Here is a 27,194-nt window from a genome sequence, read left to right as displayed (position 1 = left end):
CACCCGGGCCAACTTTGCTCCAATGGAGCCTTGGCTTTGGGAGGGGAAGAGAGAGACAGAGAGGAAGGAGAGGGGGAGGGGTGGAGAAGCAGATGGGCGCTTCTCCTGTGTGCCCTGGCCGGGAATCAAACCCAGGACTCCTGCACGCCAGGCCAACGCTCTACCACTGAGCCAACAGGCCAGGGCTCTGACACAGAAGGTTTTAATGAAATGATTACAGTGAATGAACATGGACAAAAATGTGAAGAAAGTAAAGCAGTTACAGAAAAACAATAGATAAAATAAGAGACAATCCAAAACTAAGGTATGATAAGAAACCAACCATATGGCTTGAATAAGGTCCTCCCAAAATTAAAGACTACATGGAACCTCAGAATGTAACCTGATTTGGAAATAGGGTCTTTGTGGATATAACCTAATTAAAATTAAGTCACACAGGATTAGGATAGACCCTCAATCCAATAATTTATGTCCTTATAAGACAGCTACAAAAGAGAGAAGAAGGTGTGTGAAGCCAGGCAGAGATTAAAATAATGCACCTACCAGCCAAGGACCCCCAGGACTGCCAGCAGCCTCTACAAGCAAGGAGAGGCACGGGCAGGTTCTCTCTCAGCACGTTCAGAAGGAACCAGCCCTGTCCACACCTTGACCTCAGACTTTTGGCCTCCAGAACAAGGAGAGGATAAAATTCTGTTGTTTGAAACCACCCACTTTGGTCCTGGCTGGTTTGCTCAGTGGTAGAGCATCAGCCTGGCACATGGATGTCCCGGGTTCAATTTCCTGTCAGGGCACACAGGAGAAGCGCCCATCTACTTCTCCAACTCACTTCTCTCTCTCTCTCTCTCTCTCTCTCTCTCTCTCTCTTTCTTCCTCTCCTGCAGCCATGGCTTGATTGGAGCAAATTGGCCCCAGGTGCTGAAGATGGCTCATGGCCTCCGCTTTAGGCACTAAGAAAAGCTCAGTTGACCAGATGGGCAGAGCATCACCCCCTAGTGGGCTAGACAGGTGGATCCCAGTCAGGGCTCATGTGGGAGTCTATCTCTGCCTCCCCTCCTCTCACTGAATAAACAAACAAACAAAAAAAGAAACCACCCACTTTGTAGTGATTTGCTTCAGCGGTCCTGGGATACTATTAACAGAGGAATTGACAAGCACTCCAGTGGAACGGGTCAGAGAACCCATGAACAGGTGCACAGGTAACCAATGTAAAAATACAAAAGAAGAAAATTTGCCGGAAATAATATCTGAGAAAAAGCAAACCATGCTCCAGGAGAATGGCATACACACCACCTACTACCTAAACAGATCCCAGTCAAGATACCCAATTGCAAGAAAAGAAAGAAATTTGACTTCCATTTCCAACATCATCAAAAAAAATCAATGAAGGCCATAGAAGATTTAACAACATAACTAAAAAGCCTGATCAAATGAACACACACAGAATATTGCACACATCAGAGAAACATACGTTCTTTTTTAATATACACTTATGAAAACTGAATACAAAACACAGGTCCATAAAGCAAGTACCAAAAAAAAAAACCAAAAACTGATAAACTATTTATATGCATCATTAGTGGTATAATAAATGGAATTATATCACGTTCAGGAAAAGGAGTACCCAATATCCAATATTCTAAAGATCAATTTTCCACCAAATTTTTAAAAGATTTTATTTATTGATTTAGAGAGGAAAGGAGGGGAGGGAGGGAAAGAGATAGGGATAGAGATAGAGAGATAGAGAGAGGAGCAGGAAGCATCAACAGGTAGTAGTAGCTTCTCGTATGTGCCTTGACCAGGCAAGCCCAGGGTTTCGGACCGGTGACCTCGGCATTCCAGGTCAGTGCTTTATCCACTGCGCCACCCCAGGTCAGGCAATTTTCCACCAAATTGAGCTTTATATATAATATAATCCCAAACTAAATCCCAACAGCATTTTGGTAAAATTGGTTAAACTTGTTAAAAATTTTATAGTATGCAGAGATAAAAAAAAAAAAGTCTTATTCCTGATGAAGAATAAAGTAAAAGGACTTTACTCCACCTGATTTCAAGATTTATAAAAACATAGTAAGTAAGACAGTGTGGTATTAACAGAGGAACTGACAAGCACTGCAGTGGAACGGGTCAGAGAACCCAGGAACAGGTGCCCAGGTAGGAGGAAACCTGAGGACAGCTGGTGCTGCCGGTCAGCCCAGGGACAGCCCAGGGACAGCCCAGGGACAGCCCAGGGACAGCCCAGGGACAGCCCAGGGACCCCGCGGCCACAGGTGCTCTCAGAACAGCTGATGATCCGCAAGGAGAAACAAATGGGTCCTTCCCTCACACCACACACAAAGATCAACCGCAGAAGGATAAAGGGCCAAATGGGAAAGGTAAAACCTCTAAAAGAAATACATAGAGAAAAAGAAACAATTCTTCAGGCATCAATATGAAAAAAGAAAGCTCCTAAAAATAAAAGGAAAAGATCATTTTAGTCTCACAGATTTCATACTGGAAGACAATGGAATGATGTTTTAAGAATTCCAGACAAAGAGAGTGTGAACCAAATATATATTTTATTAGACAAGCTGTCATAACAGACAGTCTCGAAAATAATTCAGAACCCAGCGGAAAACCATCTTACCCAAACTTAACAAATGAAACACAGAAAATTAAAACTTGACTCAAGAAAGAGGTCATGAGTGGGCATGCCCTAATAAAAGAACTGGTGGTGAGGTAAGTTTTGAATCAATTTACTTTTAGAAGTCAAATACTAATGACTATAGAAATTTAAGATCTGAGAACAGTATGTTGAGTATTACAAACCTGGATAATGAAAAAGGAGCAATTTAATAACAATCTGGTCTGCAGAATGAGGAGATGGGAAGATGTGAGAGTGCTATCTTCTTTCATACAGAAACAAAGAGAGCTGTCTAATATTGAAACCAAAGTGGAAATGCTTTTAACATCCAGCAAAAATTGTAAGGGCTGGTAGTACCTAATGTTGTCAGAGACAACAGCAAGTGAATCCTCTTCCCACACTATTGGTGGGAGAGTAAAAAGGTATAAAATTTAAGTAGGCAATCTGGTAATCTGTATCTAAATTTTAAATACACATTTATTGAATATTTCTAGGAGTAAAAGTATCCATCATTTTTAAATCTACCTTGAAAATCTGCATGAATTTACCCTGTCCCCAGCCCGCTATGACTAAGCCCAAAAACTCTGGGAAAACCAACACAATTCTTTCTCTCTCTCTCTCTCTCTCTCTCTCTCTCTCTCTCTCTCTCTCTTCCTCTTTCAGTGAAATCAATAAGCAAATTTAAAAAAGAAAAAGAAAGTGTTTGTCCTGGCAGATGGCTCGGCTGGTCTGAGCGTCATCCTGAAGCCCAGAGGTTGCTGGTCTGACCCCCGGTCAGGGCAAATGCAGGAACGGCTACATGTTCTGTCTGTCTGTCTGTCTGTCTCTCCCTCTCTCTCCCTCTCCCTTTACTCTTTCACTGAAATTAATAAGTAAACATTTTTTTTTAAAAGGAAAGAAAAAAACCAACATAAGAACCAATCAGAGACAAAAGCCGAATGATAGGAACAGAGTATCTCTATTGCTCACTCTTTCTCTTCATATGGTTTCACAATTATAGCTGCTTAAAGGCAGAATCCAGACCTTTCACGCAGAAGTCTAAGGAATGTAAAGTAGTTATCAACTAGAAGGTAGTTTCAGGATGCATCCCTTTCTTTCAACAGCAATTCTATAAAGAACAATAGCAATTACCAAAAGGAAATACATTATTAAGCAACTCTGTCAGTTATATGTTATGACACTCCAGTTACAAGACTGAAGCTCAAAATTTAAATATGCTGACCTATAGTTCAAGGCTGTTTATAATACTGTTTCTGAAATAAACTAGTTGACCTCTTTTTGACTGTACCTGTTAGCCAAACTGTGCAACCACGAAAGCCACCTCTGGTCCCCACCACTTGACCTCTCTTGTTCCTGCTGACATGATGAGCTTGATAGGTGACATTAGTTGCTCTCTGCATCCCCTGAAAAAAAGAAGACAAAAAGAATTCTCGTTCACTTGAATCTTTTAAAAGGTAAACACATATTCCTTGCATGCATGTAGTCATTACTCTATGCAACAACCAAAAGCAAAGAAAAAGACTAAAACAGCTGGTTTTTCTTTGGAGTACCTGGCAGTGTATAATGCTTTATATTCACAATTAATTTAATCCTAATAGACACCTCAGGGTACAGAAACTCTTACTATTGAGATGTTGCAGATGAAGATGTTAAACCTGAAAAAAGTAAAATAACTTGCCCAAGTTTCCATAACTAGTAATTAGTCAACTATAGAGCCCATTTTTTACTCATTCATTCGGTCAGTCATTCAAACTGTATTTACAAGGCTCTACTAATACCTGAAGTGAACAAAATAGGGTCCCTACATTCACTGAGCTTACAGTCCACTATGGGAGACAACTAGTAAAAATTCTATCAGATAGTGAAAAGAACACTGTAGAAATACAAAACAGGGTAAGACTAGAAAAAAGCAGGGGATGGTAATCCCTCTTCAGACAGGTATGTAAGAAAGGACTCTGAGAAGGAGGCATCTGAGTGGCCTCCTGGAACACACTTGGCAGCGGTGTTTGCAGGTATTATGAAATGCATAATGAAAAAAAAAATGAAACACTTCTCCCTCTCTTTCTCTCTCTAGTATTTGTAGTTATTCCACAAAAAAATAGGTGGAATGTAATTGTTGTTCTCCCAAATTTTCTTACTGGGATCCATCCAGCAAGCCCAATAGGGGGCAATGCTCTGCCCATCTGGGGTATCTGCTCTGTTACTCAGCAACTGAGCTCTTAGCACCTGAGGCAGCTGGGGCCAACTCACTCCAACCGAGCCATGGCTGCAGGACAGGAAGAGACAGACAAACAGACACACACACACACACACACACACACGCACACACGCACACAAGCAAGAGGGGGAGGGGTGGAGAAGCAGATACATGCTTCTCCTTTGTGTCCTGACTGGGAATTGAATCCAGGACATCCACACGCCGGCTGATGCTATACCACTGAGCCAGCCAGCTTGGAAAGACAATTCTTATCTTCAGTCGCACTTACTATTTATTGTCTGTCCTTTTGAGTCTAGTTATTCTATTGGATGTGTAGTGGTATCTCATTGTGGTTTTGATTATATTTCTCTGTTGACTAATGGTGTTGAACATCTATTAGTGTGCTTATTTGTTATTTGTATTTTTTCTTTTTAGAAATGTCTATTCAGATCCTTTGAGGCCTATGTAATTTTGGGGGTTTTTTTGTTCAGCCAAAACATATCCATCAATAGATAATTAGATAAGTAAAAAACAAACAAAACTGTATGATATATCCACACAATGGAATAGTATATGGCATTAAGAAGGAATGAAGTATTGATACATGCCACAACATGGATGAACTTCAAAAACATTATGCGAAGTGAAAGAAGTCAGTCACAAAGACCATATTTTGTAATTCCATTCATATAAGTTTTCCAAACTAGGCAAATCTATAGAGATAGAAAAGAGATTAGCGGTTGTTTCAGGCTGGGAGACTGGGACAGAGGGGGATTAAGAGTCACTGCCAATGGGTTCTTTTAGGAGGTGACTAATATGCTCTAAAATTGATTGTGGTGATTATTGCACAACTGTAAATATAGTAGAAACCACTGAATTGTACATTTTAAGGAGGTGAATTAAATGGTAGGCAAATTATATTTAACTAGAGTTATTTTCCTAAAAACAAATTACACAGCCTCCACTGTCTTCTTCCAATGGAGCAAAAATATAGCTCTTTGCAACAACTTATATCTTTATAAAATAGGTGTCAGCATTCTTTTAATAGGGTATTTGCATTTGATATTACTTATAGCTTGTATTTTTTAAAAATTATATTCATTATTTTAAAAATATTTACTAAATATATACATGTCTACATTCTTCCAGGTGCTGATGAAACAGAGCGATAGACTCAGTGTCCTCCTGGAGCTTTCTAGTCATCCTTCCTGGTCACTAGGAACGCAAAGTCAAAGTGCAGCCCTTGACTGGCATCTTCAGCATCTCCTGGGAACTGAGAGAAATGCACATTCCTAGGTCTTGCCCTAGGTCGACTAGGGCAGAAACTGGGCAAGGACCCAACAATCTGAGTTTTATAACCCACTAGCTGGCGTCCCCAAACTGCGGCCCCCTGAGGCCATTTATCCGGCCCCGCCGCACTTCTGGAAGGGGCACCTCTTTCACCGGTGGTCAGTGAGAGGAGCACTGTTTGTGGCGGACCTCCAACGGTCTGAGGGACAGTGAACTGGCCCCCTGTGTAAAGAGTTTGGGGACCCCTGCACTAGGGCATTCAGATGCAAGTTCAAGTTTGAGAACCAATGGACTAACGGGAGAGACGGGGGAAAAAACCACCAAGATAAGTTAAGTAAGTTAAACAGGGCCACATATCAAAGAGGGAAAGAAATAAATAGAGAAAAAGATGTAAAGAAAGATCAGAGAAGGAGTGATGCTGAGACAGGGTGGACAGAGAAAGCTGCACCAAAAGGACATTTAATGAATGTAGTACTCACCTCCTCCCACCACCACATCAAAATTACAACTAAATAACAGCAAAACCATCATTCAGAACCACCTGAAATCTAGCTGAACAGAAGTCCTTCAACTAAGGATATAAAGAAGCCACGTCAAGGCTGGTAGGAGGGGCAGAGACGCAGAATGGGCTGGTCCCACACCCATGTGTGGTGGTTAAAATGAGGCTGCTAGAGTCCTGGCACTCCTCTTAAAGGGCCGCATACAGACCTACTCGGTCAGACTCCCTCACTCTGAGATCCAGGGCTAGGGCAGCAGCTTGAAAGGGACCACAGATAGACAGGAACTGAGTTGTCTGGCAGCAGGCAAAAGCTGGTGAGACAGCTTTCTCACAGACAGAACTGCTGGCAGAAGCCACTGATTCTTTGCTGAGCCCTACTTCCAATGAAGCTGGCAGGTGGGTACCATATAGGATCTCCATCAACCTGGCTCTCACTGTTCTCCTGGCCCTGGTGATTCCCTGAGACCCCACCCAACCCAACTTACAGTCCCAACCAAGCTGTTTCTAATGGCTTTTCCATATTAACGGTCTGTCTTGGCTCATACTTAAGACATTAGTAAAATCTCTCAAACAAGCAGCATCTGGCCTCACTATGCCCCACTCCTCTCACCTAGTGGCCCCAGGCCCAGCATTGGCAGTAGCCAGCCTTGGTTTGCAGGTTGGCCTCTCCTAAATATCTCCAAGCCCAGCACAAGGAGCAGCCATTTGTAGCTCACGGTGAGTGGCCCTGGGTGGAACACAGGCAGCAGATGACCTTGCCTGCACCTCCCAGGAGGACCAAGAGCTGTCCTGGTGGACAGCTTCAGACCACATCAAAGCAATACCCAACCATCTCTACAAGCAACACACTCAAGGGGTGGACTCAGGGAACACCAGAACCCTGCTGAAGTCAGTCCTGCTCTATGAAGCAGGCCCCTGCACAGCTGATACAGAGCTTCGTAGACAAGAAAAAGCTAACGTAGTTCATCACCACCAAACCAGTATTACATGAAATGTTAAAGTGTCTTCTTTAAGAAAAAAAAAAGATTAAAAAATCTTAATAAAATGACAATAAACACAAATCTATCAATAATTGAACTTTAAAAATATATAAATTAATAAATGAGCAAGCAGAACAGAGAGAGACTCACAGATACATAGAGTATTTTAGCAGTGGCCAGATAGGGATGGGAGGGGGGAGAATGGGGGAAAAGAGAGGTACAAATTGGTAATTGCAGAACAGCTGCAGGGATGTAGAGTGCAGAATTGGGAGTATAATTGTATTGTGCTAGCTGTGTCTGGTGTCAGATGGGAATGAGATTTATGGAGATAATCATCTAGTGAGTTATATAGTATCTGGTCACTGAGTTGTACACCTGAAACTGGTGTAATGTTTTATGTCAACTGCAATTAAAAAATAAAAAAATGCCTGACCTGTGGTGGCGCAGTGGATAAAGCGTCAACCTGGAAATGCTGAGGTTGCCGGTTCAAAACCCTAGGCTTGCCTAGTCAAGGCACATATGGGAGTTGATGCTTCCTGCTCCTCCCCCCCTTCTCTCTCTCTCTCTCTCTCTCTCCCCTCTCTATAATGAATAAATAAAATCTTTAAAAAAATAAATAAATAAAATAAAAAAATAAAAACATATTTAAAGTAAAAAATAAAAAATACATAAAATAAAAATGGTAAGAAACAACAACAAAGTGCTCTAACCCCTTCACAATTTGAGGACACAAGGAAAAAACAGTCATCTACAAGCCACCGAGGACACCCTCACTAGACACCAAATCTGCAGACACCTGATCTTGAACATTGCAGTCTTCAGAACTATGAGAAATTTCTATTGTGTATAAATAAGCCAACTGGTCTATGGGAATTTGCCAAAGCAATTCAAACGGACTAAGACAACCATTATGGGAACAACCCAAATCATTATCTTAATTGGTGATCAGCACAGAGAAGCAAAGTTTCATTACTGCATATGTTCATTTCTTAAGCCCTATATGAGCACTGATTTCTTCAGATTTCATAACGGAGCCAAGTAATAGGAGAATCCCTGGTAGCATTATTATATATGGGTTTTTGCTACTTTTACTTTAATTTCTTTAAGTAGTTCATTTATCTTCTAATTATAGATGGCATACAATATCATTGATTTCGGGTGTGCAGCATAGAGATTAAACATTTGTGGTATCCATCTGACACCATACACAGTTGGTGCAATATTGTTGACTGTATTTCCTGAGTGGTGCTTTGCATCCCCATAACTTTTTTTTTTAAGTGAGAGGCGGGGAGATAGACTGCTGCATGCACCCTGACCCGGATCCACCCAGCAACCCCACCCCCCACCCCCACCCCTCCCCGTCTGGGGCCAATGTTGGAATAGCAACCTCAGGAGCTATCCTAATCTCCTGAGGCCCACGCTCAGACCAACCAAGCTATTCTCAGCTCCCAGGGCCTATGCTCAAAACAGTAAGGCCAATGGCTGCAAGAGGGGAAGACAGAGAGAAGGGGGAGGCAGGGGAAGAGAAGCAGATGGTCACTTCTCGTGTGTGCTCTGAGGATTGAACCCAGATGTCCACACACTGAGCCTTCGCTCTATCCACTGAGCAAACCGGCCAGGGCCCCATGACTACTATAATAACTAGAAATTTTTACTTCTTTATCCCTTTCACTGTTTTCGCCAACTCCTCCAACCCCCTTCCACCTGGCAACCGTCAATTTGTTTGCTGTACTTATGGGTTTGTTTCTGTTTTGTTTGTTCATTTTTTAGATTCCACATTTAGGTGAGATCGTGTGGTGTGTCTTTAACTATCTGGCTTATTTTGCTCAGCGTGATACCCTCTAAAACCCAGCCATATTGTCACAAACAGCAGGATTTCATTCTTCTTTGTGGCTAAGTCAGTGGTTCTCAAACTTTTTGAAGTCGGGGCACATTTAAAATCCTACAAATAATCATAGGCGCACTATATACAAATTTCTGAGAAATATGTTATAATAATTAAGTCAAATATTAAAGAAAAAATATAAAGTTCAAGCGTGCTTTTATGGTAATTAAACAAAATAAATACAACAAAATTAAATTTATTCTCACATTAAAAACTTTCATGTTACATTTTTTGAGTTATGCTTTTTAGAATTCGTAAAAAAAGGGTTAAAAATTTAAAAATGACAAAAAGTTATCTTTTTATATATATAGATACATTCTTAGTAAGATTTAGTGGATTTGGCAGGTCCCGGAGTAAATATGTTAAATTTTTTCATTCTTGTGTTTATGAGAAACATAAGCCTGATGTGTCCTAGCGATTTCTTCAATGTTTGGGCATATATTTGAAAGGCAAACTCTCATTTCCTTGTCAATACAATGAAGAATTCCTCTCTTTTTACTCTTAATTGTGTTGAGGGTAGAAAATCCTAATTCACATAAATAGGATGTTGAAAATTGTAGTAAAATAAATGTTCAAAGCTTTTTTAAATATTGCCACATATTCTTCTTTTATAGAAATCCAAAAGGCTTCAAGAGACAATTCCTTATGTCTAATCATCAATCCACTATTAGTGGACATAGCTGCCAGTTCTTCTTCTTCTGTTAATGTTAAACCAAAATCACTTGAAGCTCCCATGAATGGGTCTCTAATCCAGTCGTATTGTTCAGTGTTAAGTGATGGAAAATGCTATAAATTAAATTCTACCCATCAACCTTCAAGTCCTATTTTATTTACACTTAACTTTTGCTCACTTCCAGAATTGGATTCTTCAATATCATGCTTTTGTAAGGTCGGTGGGCAATGGGGGAAGGTCACGTGAGGAACCAGACCCGGGAACTTTAGATGGAACGGCTCACACCCATGCGTGCCAAAAGAAACTTCCCAGGGTCCTTTAGAAAATAGCAACTGTCTGTCAGCCAGTGAAATTCGCCATGTCATATTACCTCGACCGCCCTAAATGATCCCTTTAAATTTCCCCCACACGGTTTCCTCCATGCGACTTCTCTGGCCCGTCCCCCAGACCAGAGAACCTGTCGGGCGGGATGCACTATACTAAATAAAGCTTTTGCTATTCCGCACTTCGTGGCTACGCCCTTCCTTATTCCTCAGCGGGGAAAAATACCTTACATTTGGTGCCAAAACCCGGGAGGAGTTGAAGCCCGCTGGGGCTGCTACTCTCCCCTTCCCTTCCGAAAAAGAACCAGGATCTCTGACTTCCCACCCACTTCAGTACACAGTGCAGTAAGTCCCCTGCCTCCAGCTTCCACTCAGTTCTTTCCGCCAAGACACCCTGTCCGTAATTGCAGCTGCATCAGGGACCTCTTTTCGTTCCAAGTGTGTGTGTGCCCGTGGAGATGTCCTGGTCACTTCCACTCTACTTAACCATCCAGTGGCCAGAGCTTGGGTTGTGGGACACCAATTCTTATCTCTGACCACTCCGAGAACTAAGGGTGGCCATGGAAGGCATAAGAATCTAAACCTGACTCAAAAACACTCCTGAAGTTGCCTTATCCAGAATCTCTTCCTCCCTAAAGAAGAAGAAACTGTTCTTCTTCTCTGCTGTGGCCAGGCCACAGAACCCACTGGATAACTGAACCAGGTGACCATCTGAAGGGACTTTCAATTTTAACATCCTCACCAATTTAACTATCGCCAAAAGAACTGGGAACTGGTTGGAGATCCCTTACATTCAAGGCTTCTAGTATTTGCACTCCCATCCTAATCTCTGTGCTGCCTGCTACACGGCACAGGCCCTTTTTGGCCAGAGAAACCTCCACTCCTGATCTTTCCTCCTTAGCCGACCCCCAACTCTCTTCCCCTCCTGCACGGCTCCCTCCGTCCTATTGGACTCCTCCCTTCCCGGAATCCTGTTTCTCATGCACCTGCAAATACCAGTCCCTCTTTCTCCTCCCCTGCTGGCCAGGGGCCCCTCCCTTCTCCACTGTGTTCTTAAGCCCCTCCTCCGTCAGCCCACCCTCTGCTCAGCCATTGGCCCTCACAGCGATTTGCAGGGCTCCTGACCCCATGGCCCAACCTCGGTCTTCTTGCAGGAAGGCCTGACTCTGTCCTGCCTCTGGCTCCAGCGTTTCTGGCTGGATCTGGGTGCCGGGCTCCCCAGGAGCCCCCCTACTCTTATTCTCACCCCCAAACCCATATCCATATCTGAGACCTGTGAACATGGCATTTAAAGTTTTTAATGGTCGGCCCTGGCCGGTTGGCTCAGTGGTAGAGTGTTGGCCTGGCGTGCAGGAGTCCCGGGTTCGATTCCCAGCCAGGGCACACAGGAGAAGCACCCATCTGTTTCTCCACCCTTCCCCTTCTCCTTCCTCTCTGTCTCTCTCTTCCCCTCCCGCAGCCAAGGCCCCACTGGAGCAAAGTTTGCCCGGGCGCTGAGGATGGCTCTGTGGCCTCTGCCTCAGGCGCTAGAATGGCTCTGATTGCAACAGAGCGATGCCCCAAGATGGGCAGAGCATCGCCCCCTGGTGGGCATGCCGAGTGGATCCCGGTTGGGCGCATGCGGGAGTCTGTCTGCCTCCCGTTTCCAGCTTCGGAAAAATACAAAATATATATATATATATATATATTTTAAAGTTTTTAATGGTCACGGCTAGTAGAAAAAGGCCGAGGCTACTAACCAGGCCCGCATGCAGCAGAAGGTAACGCTCCAAATCCACATTCTTGTGGCAGCCCTGAGGCCAGCAGAGCAACAGGGGCAAGGCACAGGAGGCGCCCAACCCAAGTCCAAGCCGCAAAGTGGAACCCCACCAGGAGCTTGCTTTAAATGCAGCAAGGAGAGCTACTGGTCCCAACAGTGCCCCTGCCCGCGGCTGCCCCGAGCCTTGCCCTGACTGCAAGCAGCCCAATCACTGGCAGAGCGATTGCCCCTTTTGGGTAACAGGCCCTTTCTCAGCGCCTCCACACAGAGGATGAGCCACCCAAATGAGAGGCCAAGCCAGCCAGGCGGGCCCACTGCTTGAACTTCTTGGTCTCATGGATGACTGACATGGCCCAGACTCGAAGACCCCCATCACTCTTGCCAACCCCCGGATAATGCTGCAGGTAGAGGGTAAGTCCATCTCATTTCTTGTGGACACGGGGGCTACCTTCTCTGTTTTGCCATCACATTCTGGACCTCTAGTTCCCACAGGTCTCAGTTATGGGAATGGATGGGACCCCTTCTTTTCCTCTTCACACACCACCCCTAACATGCAGTTCGGACGGAATCCCCTTTTCGCATTCGTTCTTAGTTATGCCATCATGCCCTGTACCCCTCCTGGGTCAGGACATTCTACAAAGTCTCGGAGCCACTATCCAGCTGACAACATCTTCCCACTTACTCCTACCATTCCTCACTACCAAGGGCTTTCCCCATAATCAATACTACCCTCATTTCTAACCATGTCTCTCGCCTCAAGCATGCCCCCATGCAGGACTGCTGGCAGTCAGAACCACTGGGCCCTACCCGTCTCTGGCTCACCAAAAGGTTGGGCCCCGCAGACCCTCCTGTTGCTCCTGTCCCTCCCACCGGGAACCTGCATCCAGAGTGAGCTAAAGCAGGGAGTAATGCTGTTCAATGAGACTGGCCCAATGGAAGAATGCATCAATGTCCTCAACCGTCTGCAAGAGAAACTGAGCAAGAATCTCTCCTCCTACAACCCACTTATTCCCTGATGGCAGCCACCCATCCTCACCTGGACTGCCTCTATCCTAGGGCCTCTTCTAATTATCAGCATATTACTCATATTTGCTCCTCTTTTTTTTAATTCTTACAGGACCACATCCATGAAGTTTCTTGAGTCACGGTCAAACAGATGTTCCTACACCCATATACACGACTCTCCTCAAAGCCACCACTTTCTGACCTCCCCTCCCCATGGCACCCCTAACCAGCAGGAAGTAGCCAGATGAATAGCAGCACCTCTATCTAACATAAAAGGTCGGAATGTAAGGTCGGTGTGCAATGGGGGAAGGTCACGTGAGGAACCAGACCCAGAAACTTCAGCTGGAACCACCTACACCCATGCACGCCAAAAGAAACTTCCCAGGAGTCCTTTGAAAAAGAGCGACCATCTGTCAGCCAGTGAAATTTCGACCACCCTAAACGATCATATTACCTCGACCACCCTAAACGATCCCTTTAAATTTCCCCCACATGGTTTCCTCTATGTGACTTCTCTGGCTCCTGTCCCCTGGATCAGAGAACCTCGTCAGATGGGATGTGCTGTACTAAATAAAGTTTTTGCTATTCTACATTTCGTGGCTACGCCCTTCCTTCTTCCTCGGTGGGCAAAAATACCTTACAGCTTCTTTTTGAGAAATCTATCCATTTTATTTCAGTGTATTTATCTAAAAATAATACAATAATGTGTTCATAATAAATATAATAATGATGTGTTAACAAAAAGAGCGGTATTTCCATAATGAAATGGTATAATAGAGTAACTATATTTATTTTTATATCTGGGCACATGCCACAAACCAGTGCAGCTAGTAATTCCAGGTCCCAAGTGGGAACAGTGCGGAATTAAGAAAATATAGGGTCAGGAGGGCCTTGTAATTGCTGCTGGCAAGAACAAAGCACACCCAAAACCCACATCTTGCTTTATTTATAAGACAAAGTGAGGCCATTGGCAAATCTTAACTTTACACCAAACAAAGGATAGAAGAAACTTGCCTCCAGTCTTTCCGGGGAACATGGGGGGTAGTGTAAACAATCCAGCACCACAGCTTAACAGCCTTTTGCAACCTAATCAGGCAAGTGAGGTGGAGGGTTGGGCAGACTGTCAGCTTACAGCCAATTCCCCACATCTCTGTTCTCCAAAAATCTAAACTCCAAAAACCCTCTTGGGTTTTTGGTCCCTAACAGGCACATATTTCTCTGGAATACCATAGGGCACACCTGGAAATCTTCTAGGGTGCACCAGTGCACCCTGGCGCACACTTTGAGAACCACTGGGCTAAGTGGTGTTTCATTGTGTGTATGTACCACATCTTTTTTGTCCACTCGTCTATTAATGGACATTTGGGTTGCTTCCATATCTTGGCTGTTGTGGATGATGCTGCAATGAGCATAGGTGCACATGTATCTTTTTAAATTGGTTTTTAGATTTCTTTGCCTGGATACCCAGAGGTGGAATTCTTGGGTCACACAATAGTTCTATTTTGAAGTTTCTGGGGATCTGCATTCTGTTTTCCATGGTGGCTACCCCAGTCGGCATTGCCACCAGCAATGCACGGGGGTTCCCTTTTCTCCTCATTCTCACCAACTCTAGTTGTTTATTGATTTAATGATAGCCATCCTGACAAGTGTGGGTGGTATCCCACTGTAGTTTTGATTTGTGTTTCCCTGATAAGGTGAGGTTGAGCATCTTTTCATGTGTCTGATGGCAATCTGAGTGCTCTCTTTGGAGAGTTGTCTATTCGGGTCCTCTGCCCATTATTTTATCTTCTTATGTCAAGTTGTGTGAGTTCCTTGTATATGTTGGATATGGACCCTTACTGGAAGTATCATTGGGGGGCATCTTCTCCCATTCAGTAGTTGTCTTTTCCTTTTGTTGACTGTTTCCTTTGCTGTGCAAAAACTTTAGTTTGATGTGGTCCCATTTGTTTATTTTTTTTCTTTTGCTTCCCTTACCGAGGAGATAGATGTATCAAAAAAATATCGCTAGGAGCAACACCACAGGAGAGTATGCTGCCTATGTTTTCTTCTAGCAGTTTTAATGGTTTTAGGTCTTATATTTGGGTCTTTGATTCATTTTGGGTTTGTTTTTGTGTGTGGTGTGAGTGGATGATTTGTTTTTTGTTGTGTTTTGTTTTATGTATCTGTCCTGTCTTCCCAACGGTTTTTTTAACATAGTTTGTTAAAGACACTGTCTTTGCCCCATTGTATAAAAAAAAGGAAAGAGCCCCATGGGAAGCACCATCCAGAGGGACCATTAAACACAAAGTAGAAAAGTGACTAGGGAATCCGGAATGACTGGGCAGCCTGAAGCGCTCATGTGACGTCAATGACCATAAATTTAAAGCAAGATCAGTCACTGTGACCATGTTTTCAACAGCCACAGGTTCAGGCAGGTAACAGAAATGAATCCACCCAAGGCTAGAGTTTGGCCCAAAGGTCTTCACAGTGAGGAACAAACACACTTGCAGGGATGTAAGCATAGGCTCTGTAAAAGAAAATACTTCCATCCAGCTCTTCAACTTCCAGAGGTAGTCTTTTCTCAGAGTCTGCTTGAGAGGTGTATAAGGTTCAGCATCTCTTTCTATACTTCCCCCACTATGTGCCGGAAAAAAGTGTCTTTCACTGCCCTCAGTGGAAAATCCTCTGGGACCAAAAGAACAATTGAACAATTCTTTTAATAAGCATAGCACAAAAGCCACTACACCCACCCCAATAATCATCTCATTAACAGATGTATTTCAAAAAAAGTGATATAGCCCTGGCCGGTTGGCTCAGTGGTAGAGCGTCGGCCTGGCGTGCAGGGGTCCCGGGTTCGATTACCGGCAGGGCACACAGGAGAAGCGCCCATCTGCTTCTCCACCCCTCCCCCTCTCCTTCCTCTCTGTCTCTCTCTTCCCCTCCCGCAGTGAAGCTCCATTGGAGCAAAGATGGCCCGGGCACTGGGGATGGCTCCTCGGCCTCTGCCCCGGAGGGGCAGAGCATCGCCCCCTGGTGGGCAGAGCGTCGCCCCCTGGTGGGCGTGCCCGGTGGATCCCAGTCAGGCGCATGCGGGAGTCTGTCTGTCTCTCCCCGCTTCCAGCTTCAGAAAAATACAAAAAAAAAAAAAGTGATATATTCATTTGTTCAATAATCACTTCTGAAAGTTATGTAAAGGGTCTCCTGATCATTTCTTTGCAATAAGCTGATGCAACAAACATAACTTTCTAGCTCTGCACTTCCAATATCTTGAACAAAAAACAAGGTTTCAAATATAGACACCTGCATCTCTTGGGAAACAGCGACATCTCATCTTGTTTTGCTCCCAGCCAGGCTGCCCAGGAAGGGAGCTGAGGAAGAGATATGTGGAAGCACCAGGAGGTTGCTTACAAGTCAGTTCCCTTCACTTGCACAACAGGTTTGACTGGGTCGTTTTCTTTGGGGACTTTTTCTCCAAGTTACTATGCTTGGGGCGAGAAGAAGCATGTACCTGATGAACTTTGATTCATTTTAGCCTTCTATGATTCTTCTGCTTGCCCTAGTAAATTGAGTAGAATGTATAAAAATTATCTGACAAGCTATAAACTACTGAGGATATGGCTGAAAGAAAATATAAACAAGCATAGTTCTTTTGTTTTAATCACTATAAAAAAAAATGCCCCTACAAAAATTTCTGGCAGCAAATATGGCAGTCTGGGCATAAGAAGGCATATTGTTTAAATATGTTTGATATTTTTCAAATAAAAAAATAAACTTTTTAAAAAAGCATGTGTCACATTCTTCTCCCTCCCATTTGATTTTTAGAGTAAATCAAAAAGCACTTTTTAAAACTAGTGGAACTGCAAGGGGGTGGGAATATGCCTGAACTTTTCATGAAGCATCAAAAGGTCACTTCCATATGCAATCTTCCTCCCCTTCCCCTTTCATTCCTTTCCACCCTTTCTAGACAAATCCTTACTATAACTCTGCCAGGAAAATATAGCATGAATGACTCACTAAGGAGCAAGAAGGAGTTACTATATTTCCCAATGTATAAGACAACTTTATGTAATACATCTTTTTTCAAATTTCGGGCCCCAAAATTAAGGTGCATTTTATACATGGGAGCGTTTTATACATGGGGAAATATGGTAAGTTAGTATTCCCTTCTGACTCTACATTCCTATTCTCAGTCTTCACTGGCTTAGTTACATGTTATAGACCCTGCAACATTTAGTGCCCATATCATTTGTTATTTATGGACTGTCTTAAACTTTCAGGTGTCTTTTTGTGCATATATATTTTGATTTGCTTGGAAGGCAAGTCAAGCACTCTGAGTTACAGTTCTTTGTTATTTCCAATGCCCACACTTTCTTCTTGTGCCTAGCCAGTACTCACAAAAAGTTAGATACAAGGCATTCATTTTAAAGTATGATTTATGTTCTCCATATAACGTAAATGAAATGATGACTGACATTCAGAAACCTTAAGTCTACCAGAAATGGGATAATTCACTTCAAAAGACTTTACTCCTGCCTGACCAAGCAATGGCACAGTAGACAGAGTGTCAACCTGGGACACTGAAGACCCAGGTTCAAAATCCCAAGGTCATTAGCTTGAGCGTAGCATCATAGACATGACCCGATGGTGGCCACTGGCTTGAGCCCAAGGTTGTTGGCTCAGCTGGAGCTGCCCCCACATCAAGATGTATATGGGAAAGCAATCAATGAGCCTAGCCTGTGGTGGTGCACTGGATAAAGCATCAACCTGGAACTCTGAGGTCACCGGTTCAAAACCCTGGGCTTTCCTGGTCAAGGCACATATGAGTTGATGTTTCCTGCTCCTCCCCCTTCTCTCTCTCTCTCTCTCTCTCTCTCCCCTCTCTAAAATGAATTTTTTTTTAAAAAAGCATTCAATGAATAACTAAAGTGTCACAACTACAATTGATACATCTCATCTCTCTCTTCCTGTCTGTCCCTTTCTCTTTCTTGCTTAAAAAAAAAAAAGAAAGAAAGAAAGAATTCACTCACTCCACATTTGGGACTGATTTCAGTCCTGTTGCTAGGCCAAAGTCACATAGTCTCTGATATTCATGCTGTACCTTTTCTACAGATTTTACAAAACTCTGCCCTCATCACCCACACAAAGCGGACCTGTGCTCCTTTTTGACCCACTTTAATTTCCACATGAGCTGTTTTATTATTTAGCACTTCCCTGTGGAGCAAATTAACTTTTCCTATGATGCCATTTAGAGAATTTCATGCTTTGTGACAATTTTGACTTTATAAAGAACTCAGCATTTTTAAGTGAAATTTGTAAAGACACAGAGCATACACCAAATACCGAGCATTATTCTGGACTTTCACTTCTATCAACCATCCCACGATCTACTTCAAACTGACTGCTAAACAGCGTCTCCCTCCAAAGAAAACCCCTGAAATGGTAATGGGCACATTACTTTCATGTCCCAAGACGTAACTTGGATAAAACTGAAGAGATGGTAATATACAATGAGAAGAAACCCTTAGTTCAGAGTTATTGATAACTGAAACCTTTGTTTACTGATCATTGAAATCAGTATTTTGAACATTAGCAAGCCAAACAGCAAAAGTGAAAATCATACATTCCCAGAGGTTGAGAAGGCTGCACTCAAACCTGTGACCACAGCCTGAGGAAGCAAATCTCGGGCCCTACTCCAAACCTCCTGAATCGGAACTAAGTCACCAGCATGCTTACCTGAGCGCCATCAACTGTCATGCGTGCTTTGCAATTATATTTTGTCTCCACAACTATTTTATTTTAAAGATTAAAAATATATTTAAATATTTACTTAATAAAATTTTTTTAATATGAATACCTTCAATAGAAGGGCCTTGGACAGCCTCCGGGGGGAAGCCTAGCCCTAAGAGATTCCCAGAAGTCAGAAATGTGTCTGGAACTACCTGTTCATTCACTTACTCAGTACTGTTAACTGATCCCTTCTAGATAAAAGAAGAAAATGGTTCACCAACTACAAAGATAAAGAAATCATTACAGCCTGACCAGGTGGTGGCACAGTGGATAGAGCATCAAACTGGGACGTGCAGGACCCAGGTTCGAAACCCCGAGGTTGCCGGCTTGAGCAAGGCTCACCAGCTTGAGCCCATGATAACTGGCTTGAGCAAGGGGTCACTCGCTCTGCTGTAACGCCTAAGGTGCCACAACGAAGAATTGATGCTTCTTATTTCTCTCCCTTCCTGTCTGTCCCTATCTTTCCCTCTATCTCTGTCACAAAAAAAAAAAAAGAAAAGAAAAGAAAGAAATAAAGAGATCATTACACTGTGACAGACCCATGCCTCCACCATAGTGACAGCAGGGCAGTCCCCACACATGAAGGGACTTCAGAGGCTAGGCATCCAAAAATACACAAATGTCTACCTCAAAAGTTGAAATTAACTATTATAAGCATGACAGCACACAGAAACACTTGCACACAAATGTTCACAGAAGCATTATTTTTAATAGCCAAAGAGTAGAAACAGCTCAAATGCCTGTCAACTGAGGAATGAACAAAAAGTGGTATATCCACACAATGGAATATTAATCAACTCTATAAAGAGATGAAATACTGAGACATGCTACAACAGGAACTAACCTTGAAAACAGAGAGTATATTATCTGCTGTCGGGGGCTGCAGGTGAGGAAGCAGGAAGACAGGGAAAGACTGCTCATGGGTACAGGGTTTCCATTGGGGGTGAGGAAAATGTTCGCAAACTAAATACTGGTGATGGTTGCGCAACTCTGTGAATACACAAAAACATACTGAATTGTACATTTAACACAAAAGAGAGAAACACAAAGGAAGAGGATGAAACAGCAAAGAAACTAGTGAGAAGAATAAAAGAAAGGAACCTGAATAATGGCTGCATTCATCTAAAGTTAGAAAATGGACTTTTATACAATAATGTCTAATATTTCCACTATTGTTACTCACTTAAAACTTATTTGGGCCAGTTAGCTCAGTTTTCTAGAGTGCCATCCTGATATGATAAGGTTGTGGGTCCAATCCCCAATCAGGACACATACAAGTATCAACCAATGAATGCAAAAATAAATGGAACATTAAATCAATATTTATCTTTCTCTCTTTCCCCCCTCCCCCCCCCCTCTTTCTCTTTTAAATCAGTAAATTAAAGTTTTTTTTAAAAAACGTCTTTGGAGCCTGACCAGGTGGTAGCACAGTAGATAGAGCATTGGCCTGGTACACAGAGGACCCAGGTTTGAAACCCCAAGGTCGGCAGCTTGAGCACTGGCTCAGCCAGCTTGAACAAAGGCTCACCAGCTTGAGTGCAGGGTCATGGCTTGAGCCCAAGGTCACTGGCTTGAGCAAGGGGTCAATGGCTCGGCTGCAGTCCCCAGTCAAGGCACATGAAAAAGCAATCAAACAACTAAGGTTCCACAACTATGAGATGATGCTTCTTATCTCTTTCCCTTCCTGTCTGGCTCCCTATCTGTCTGTCTCTCTCTCGACAAAAAAAAAAAAAAAAAAAAAATTCGTAAAGAGCCGTGTTCTTAGGAAAGGATATTTCACATAAACTGATTACCATTTAAGTAAACACCCAAAAAAAAAAAAATTCTATTATCAACTGGATTTTATTTTTTATTTATTTATTTAGCTGCAAGTAAAGGACAAATTTATTGGCCATGCAGGAGGAAAGTCAAAGAAAAGGGGCTTAGTCCAGGACAAGCTGCCGCTGCCCACTGCTCCCCGGCTGCAAGTCTCAGAGGGTCCCTTAGACTAGAGCTCAGAAGAAAAAAGAGGCAAGGAAAACACACGTGGGGGAGAAAAAGAGGAGGAAGGGGAAGGTGCAGGCATGCTCCCAGAAGGAAGAGCACTGTATTTTATTTTAAATTACTACTTTTGCATATCAAATTTCCATAACTTTTCTCCATTTTTCTAACTAAAAGCCAAGAGCAGAACAGGATTTCTCAACTTCAGAAACAAGAACTTTCCGGCCCAGATAATCTGTGTGGGGCTGCCTGGCACACTGCAGGATGATTAGCGGCATCCTTGGCCTCTGCCCACTACGTGCCTGAAGCACACCCCTCCAGTCTCCACCCCCCCACACACACACCTGTAATAACCAAAAAAGTCTTCAGATCCTGCACAAGGCCATGGAGTGGGGGGGCAACATTTTACCGAGTTGAGAACCACTGGAATATAGAACTACTCAAAAGTCAATGTCAACAAAGCCAGGCTGGGGAGGCTTTCCTATTTCAAATAGAGGGGAGCAACTATACCAGACGCTAACACTGATGGGTACCCTGCCAGAAGCCAGGGCTAGGAAATGCCTAAAACTGTGATAGTAGCCACTACCTCTTGACATTTCCTTGCCCTGGGAAGAAAGTATAAATAAAATATAAATACAAAATACATAGATGAATAGAAAAAATGTTGACATCCATCCCAAAGTGACTATCTAAACCTGCTCTGTCCAACAGAATCATTCTGAGATCCTGAAAATGACCTGTACCACATGGTGCAATATAGTGGCCACTAGCCACAAGAGGCAATGCAGCACTCAAAAGGTGGCTAGTGAAACTATGGAAAAGAATTTTTCAATTTTATTTAATTTTAACTAAATTTTAGTTGCCACAGGTGGCTAGTCGCTACCAGATTGGACAACGCAGATCTAGACCTTACTATCACTGTAACTACTGTTACTAGTCAACATTGAGAGTCCTTTCTTAGTAAAAGTCCAGTTTTCCTCTTTGGGCAATTATTCCAGCAGCATCTTCCTGGCTCCTAGGGTAGGAAGATCAATCAGTAGATGTCCCTGACAACAGTCAGATCAATGTTCCAAAGAAGAGATTGGACTTTTGCTTGGCCTTGGCAACATGCTGTGTCCAGTATAAGGAGCAAATTGTTCAGAAAAGATAAAACTGGTAAAAGGGAAAATTATGTCATTCATTTATTTGTTTGTTTATATCCATGAGAGCAAAACACATTTTTGTGTTTTTACCACTGCATCCCAACACGTGGAACAAAGGCATGTGCCAGCCATGCTTCCAATTGTTACAGCCATACATCAGAAATATTGCAGGTTCGGGTCCAGACCACTGCAACAGAGCAAGTCACAGAAATTTTTGGTCTTCCAGTCCACAAAAAAAAAATTTTTTTTATTTTTGTATTTTTCTGAAGTTAGAAGCAGGGAGGCAGTCAGACAGAGTCCCGCATGAGCCTGATCAAGATCCACCTGGCATGCCCAGCAGGGGGCGATGCTCTGCTCATATGCAGTGTAGCTCCATTGGGGCCGGAGCCATTCTAGCCCCTGAGGCAAAGGCCATGGAGCCATCCTCAGCACCCTGGCCAACTTTGCTCCAATGGGGCCTTGGCTATTGCGGGAGGGGAAGAGAGAGAGAGAGAGAGAGAGGAAAGAGAGGGGGAGGGGTGGAGAAGCAGATGGGTGCTTCTCCTGTGTGCCCTGACTGGGAATCGAATCCGGGGCTTCCACATACCGGGTCGACTTTCTACCGCTGAGTCAATCGGCCAGGGCACACAAAAAAAATTATTTTTACACTATACCATAGTCTATTAGTGTGCACTAGCATTATGTCTAAAAAAAAATTACACACCTTAATTTTTTAAAAAAACCTTCTTGCTAATAATGGTAACCATCAGCTGAGCCATGTTGATGAAAGCACAATAATCTGTGAAGCACAATAAAATGCAGTATGCCTATAATTTATTTAAACCTCACTATAACCCTGTCTGTTTTCCAGGGCTTCCACATCTGGAACAATATCTAATTGTCCAGCAACCAGTCTTCCTGGAACACCAGTTTTATCATGAACTGGGAACATTAAAGGTGTATGGCTTCTCCACATTTGTTGTCTATCCATTGATGTAATAAGTAACAGGGAAACATGGTGGGTGTTCCCTACTGGGGCAAAGAAAGGCTAACAAAGTCCAGAAAATTAAAAATTCTAGCCCCATCAAAAATCTCCCACAGAGCCCTGGCCGGTTGGCTCAGTGGTAGAGCATCGGCCTGGTGTGCAGAAGTCCCGGGTTCGATTCCCGGCCAGGGAACACAGGAGAAGCGCCCATCTGCTTCTCCACCCCTCCCCCTCTCCTTCCTCTCGGTCTCTCTCTTCCCCTCCCGCAGCCAAGGCTCCATTGGAGCAAAGATGGCCCGGGCGCTGGGGAAGGCTCCTTGGCCTCTGCCCCAGGCGCTAGAGTGGCTCTGGTCGCGACAGAGCGATGCCCCGGAGGGGCAGAGCATCGCTCCCTGGTGAGCAGAGTGTCGCCCCTGGTGGGCGTGCCGGGTGGATCCCGGTCAGGCGCATGCGGGAGTCTGTCTGACCGTCTCTCCCTGTTTCCAGCTTCAGAAAAATACAAAAAAAAAAAAAAAAAATCTCCCACAGAACCTGAAGGTGGTAGTGCAACACTTAAGAGCATCAACCTGGGATGCTGAGGACCCAGGTTTGAAACCTCGAGGTCTCTGACTTGAGTGTGTGTTTATCCAGTTTGAGCACAGGCTCACCAGCTTGAGCACTGGGATCATGGACACTATACCATGGTCACTAGCTTTAGCCCAAAGTTCACTGGCTTGAGCAAGGTGTCATTGGCTTGGCTAGAGCCGCCAATGCATGTATGAGAAGCAATCAATGAACAATGAAAGTGATGCAACTAGAAATTGATGCTTCTCATCTTCTTCCCTTCCTGTCTCTGTCTCTCCCTCTTCCTCTCTCTCTGTTAAAAAAAAAAAAAAATCTCCCACAGAATCAAGTCTTAACTCTGAGGCAAACATTAACAATTGCATAACCTAGCCCCACCCTATGGAATTTATCTCTACTCCTCAACAAAAACTCTCCAGAGAAAACTCTAAGCTGATCCTGGAATAAAAAAACAATTATTCTTATTCCCAGCCCTTATTCCCTCAGCTCAGAAGTCTGAGCACATTTCTCCTCCATAAATGCTCCCAAAACACCCAAGTTAAATTAACCCCTCCTTCAAACTGGAAGGAAAAAAAAAAACCTTACACCACTCGCTGTGGTCATAATGGCAAACTCATCACTAGGCAAAGTTATTTACAACCCCAATCAGGCCGTGAGCAACAGAATGCAAACACTTAATCCCTCATTTTTCATCTTTTCCATTTCTGGTACAGATTCCTACAAGAATACACGTTTATTTGGCAAATGGAATGGTAAATAAATCAGCAACAGACAGTGTAATTGAAATTACCTTTAAATACCTTAATTTAGCCCCTTATTTTCCTAACCAGGAAATACTCAGGGTAACAACAGCAATAGTTTCATGGCAGTGGCTTCATTGCACTTTCAAATTCATTATCTTCTTTACTCCTCAAATAACCTTGTGAACTATTTTACCCTTCTTTAGTCAGCTGACATTTAAAAGAAGTAAAGTTATTTTCCTCAAGATCATACACTAGTAAACGGCAAAGCTGGTACCAGAGACCAGGCCAGAAGTGCCTTGTTCTTTCCAATGTTCTAATTCAACTTTACTTTTCTCCCCTTAAAACCTAAAGAAGAGATAATAACTAAAAGGAGAAAAGAACCAGATAAGAATCCTTAGCTACAGGTATTGTAAATGAATGACTGCAAATAAACATTTGCTTGAAATGGCTTTTTTTCCCCTTGACTCACCAAGGGTAATGATTTGCAAGGTTGCATTTAAGCCCCCTGCGTTTGTTTTACTGTGAAATAAAAATGTCCACCTAAAGCTAAAGCCAGCACCTTTCCAGACTGCCAAGTTCGACACTACCTCCCCACTCCCCCACCTCAAGGGCACTGACGATCTTAGATTAAGACTGCCTCATATCAAAGAATAAGGAAGGAAACAACCCAAATGAGGACACACCACCTATCATTGCCAAATGGGAGTCGTTGCTAAACGTTATAAACCATTAGTCTTCCCACTCTTTTCTGCCTCCAGGAATCGAGTCTTAAAACTCCATGTCATGTGTTGGACATTCCAATTTAACACTGAGCCACAAAGAAGCTCAGTTCAGGGCTGCCTCAACTCATGAATAGCGACATTGTTGGGTACTCTCCCTTCACACTGAAACTCAGCAATGGAAAGGCTTGGAAATGGACCCAAACCTGGGGTAACTACACTGGCAGAGCCAAGAAAAACCAGCAACACACTGAAGACACCCGCCTTGGCCCCGCTGCAGACCTTCACGCCACTCCAGGGGATGCAGACAGCAAACCCGTCCAGGGTGCAGGTTTCAGCAGCCTCCAGCTCTCTCCGGAACGACTAACTCGAGGTCTCATCTGAGCCGAGGAACCGGAGAAGGGGCGTTCTTCCCAATAAGGTGGGTCGGACCGCACGCACAGCTCGGCCCCAGACCCCCGCCGCACCACTCCTCCGGGCACCACCCATCACCCCAACTGCAAGGCGCCGCGGCCTCGGGTACCCATTCCCGGCGCATAAGGAAGATGCAGAGGCGGCGGAAGGGAGGCACCGGCTCCGGAACCAGCTGCAGTCGGGGTCTTCCAGCCCACTCTGGCCCCACTCACCCAGTTCTGCGCGTCGTTGCTCAGCTTGACTTTCTTGCACAGGCTCCCGGGCACCTCCATGGCCGCAGAGCGCGCGGGGACACAGGCGCTAAGCGCCGGGAGGCCAGCAGGAGGAGGGAGCCGGGGGGCGGGGCGCGCGGGAGGCGGGGCCTCTGGCGCCGGGGCGGGGCGCGCTGACGTACGCTCGTGCTCGCGACTCCGTCGCTGTCGTGTTGGTCGTGTTTCTCAAACAGGTCGCGAGCAGAGGTATGCGGGGAAGGACGAAGCAGAAGGCAAGAGACTGGGGACGACTGAGGGCGGAACTTACAGTGTCCACGACGCTCCTCCCTCTTAATTCTGAAGAACGGACAGGACCTGGGAAGATAAAGGTGGAACACCCAGGCCTCTCTGGGTCAGCTGCTCTGCACCACGCATGCGCGGGAGAGTGGCTCCTGGTGTTTTCAGCCAATGCTTCTTAAAAGACATTGATGTGGACTCTCATCTCACCCTTCTGGTTTTGTTATTATTTTTATTTATTATTATTATTAGAATTATTAGAGAGTGTTGTTCCAGTCCTTTATGTATTCACTCGTTGATTCATGTGTCCTGACCCAGCGTCCAGCTGCCACCTTGGCATATCCCCAGCAGATTCTAACCAACTGGGCTACCCAGACAGGGCCCGCCCTTCTGGCTTTTACTCCATAAACCCAGCCAACAGCCTCGTGTCCATCCAGTCTGTGCCCCTGTTATCTGGGCCACATTTAATAACGGATTCTCCAGACTTGCAAAAGGGAGAATGCTTCCCTGGACTTATTTTCCACGAGTTCCTCTTCACTTTAAAATTCTGCTCTATGCCTAATTTTTTTTTTTTACGAAGTCATTGCCCCGTCTCTGGACATCAATAATTAATATCTCTTCGGGGCTTAGTGGTTATTTGCAAAGTCCCTCCTTCCCCATGATAATGGAGGAAATATAGTGAAATAAGCATTGCTAAGATAGGCACTTAATATAGGTACCTATTAAGGAGCTGGAGCATATAACACCTCGTGCCTCAGTCCTCAGAGCTGCTATTATGTCACTCACCTATTGCTAAACTCTGCTCAACGCTGAGCCCTAAACATTCTAGAACAACTGCTGCATGGAAATGTATTAACTTTGCTTCCTTCTTGTAGCTGTTCCCTCCCTCATTTGCATATTGGAAATAGAACTGACCAATACCTGTTAACCTATCCTTCATTTGCATGGAAGAATTATAATGTGCTTTTTGCCTTTATAAACCCTGATTTTCTTTGTTAAAATCTTTAGAGCAATTGGGTTACCACTTGAATCTGAGTCTCAGATTGCAATCCTTTTGCTCAAATAAACACATTTTTTGCTTTTATTACAGCTTGAACCTCTTCTTTGCTTAACACCCACTTGGAAACCTCTCTTCTCATCAGATTTCTGTCCCTGTACTTCTCACCACTAGGCTGAAAAGGAGCCT

At 43.9% G+C, this 27,194-nt stretch overlaps 1 protein-coding gene across 2 annotated transcripts in view; it reads right to left on the bottom strand.

Moving 5' to 3' along the window:
* Nucleotides 1-25,875, bottom strand: part of PAPSS1 (3'-phosphoadenosine 5'-phosphosulfate synthase 1) — a 125,161-nt gene extending 99,286 nt beyond the window's left edge. Inside the window, exons 1-3 of one of the 2 annotated variants that reach the window (XM_066280942.1) lie at nt 25,733-25,875; nt 19,842-19,987; nt 3,909-4,023 (exon numbers count right to left, since the gene is read on the bottom strand). In XM_066280942.1, coding sequence (XP_066137039.1) covers nt 3,909-4,020 — 112 coding nt within the window. In that variant the 5' untranslated portion in view covers nt 4,021-4,023; nt 19,842-19,987; nt 25,733-25,875. The remainder of the gene's footprint in view (nt 1-3,908; nt 4,024-19,841; nt 19,988-25,732) is intronic. The other variant, XM_066280941.1, reaches the window with a different exon arrangement.
* Between the last annotated feature and the right edge of the window lie 1,319 nt (nt 25,876-27,194).

This window comes from Saccopteryx bilineata, chromosome 5, assembly GCF_036850765.1.
Source record: "Saccopteryx bilineata isolate mSacBil1 chromosome 5, mSacBil1_pri_phased_curated, whole genome shotgun sequence".
In the NCBI taxonomy this organism is placed as follows: Eukaryota; Metazoa; Chordata; class Mammalia; order Chiroptera; family Emballonuridae; genus Saccopteryx; species Saccopteryx bilineata.
This window is presented reverse-complemented; position numbering and strand designations above follow the sequence as displayed.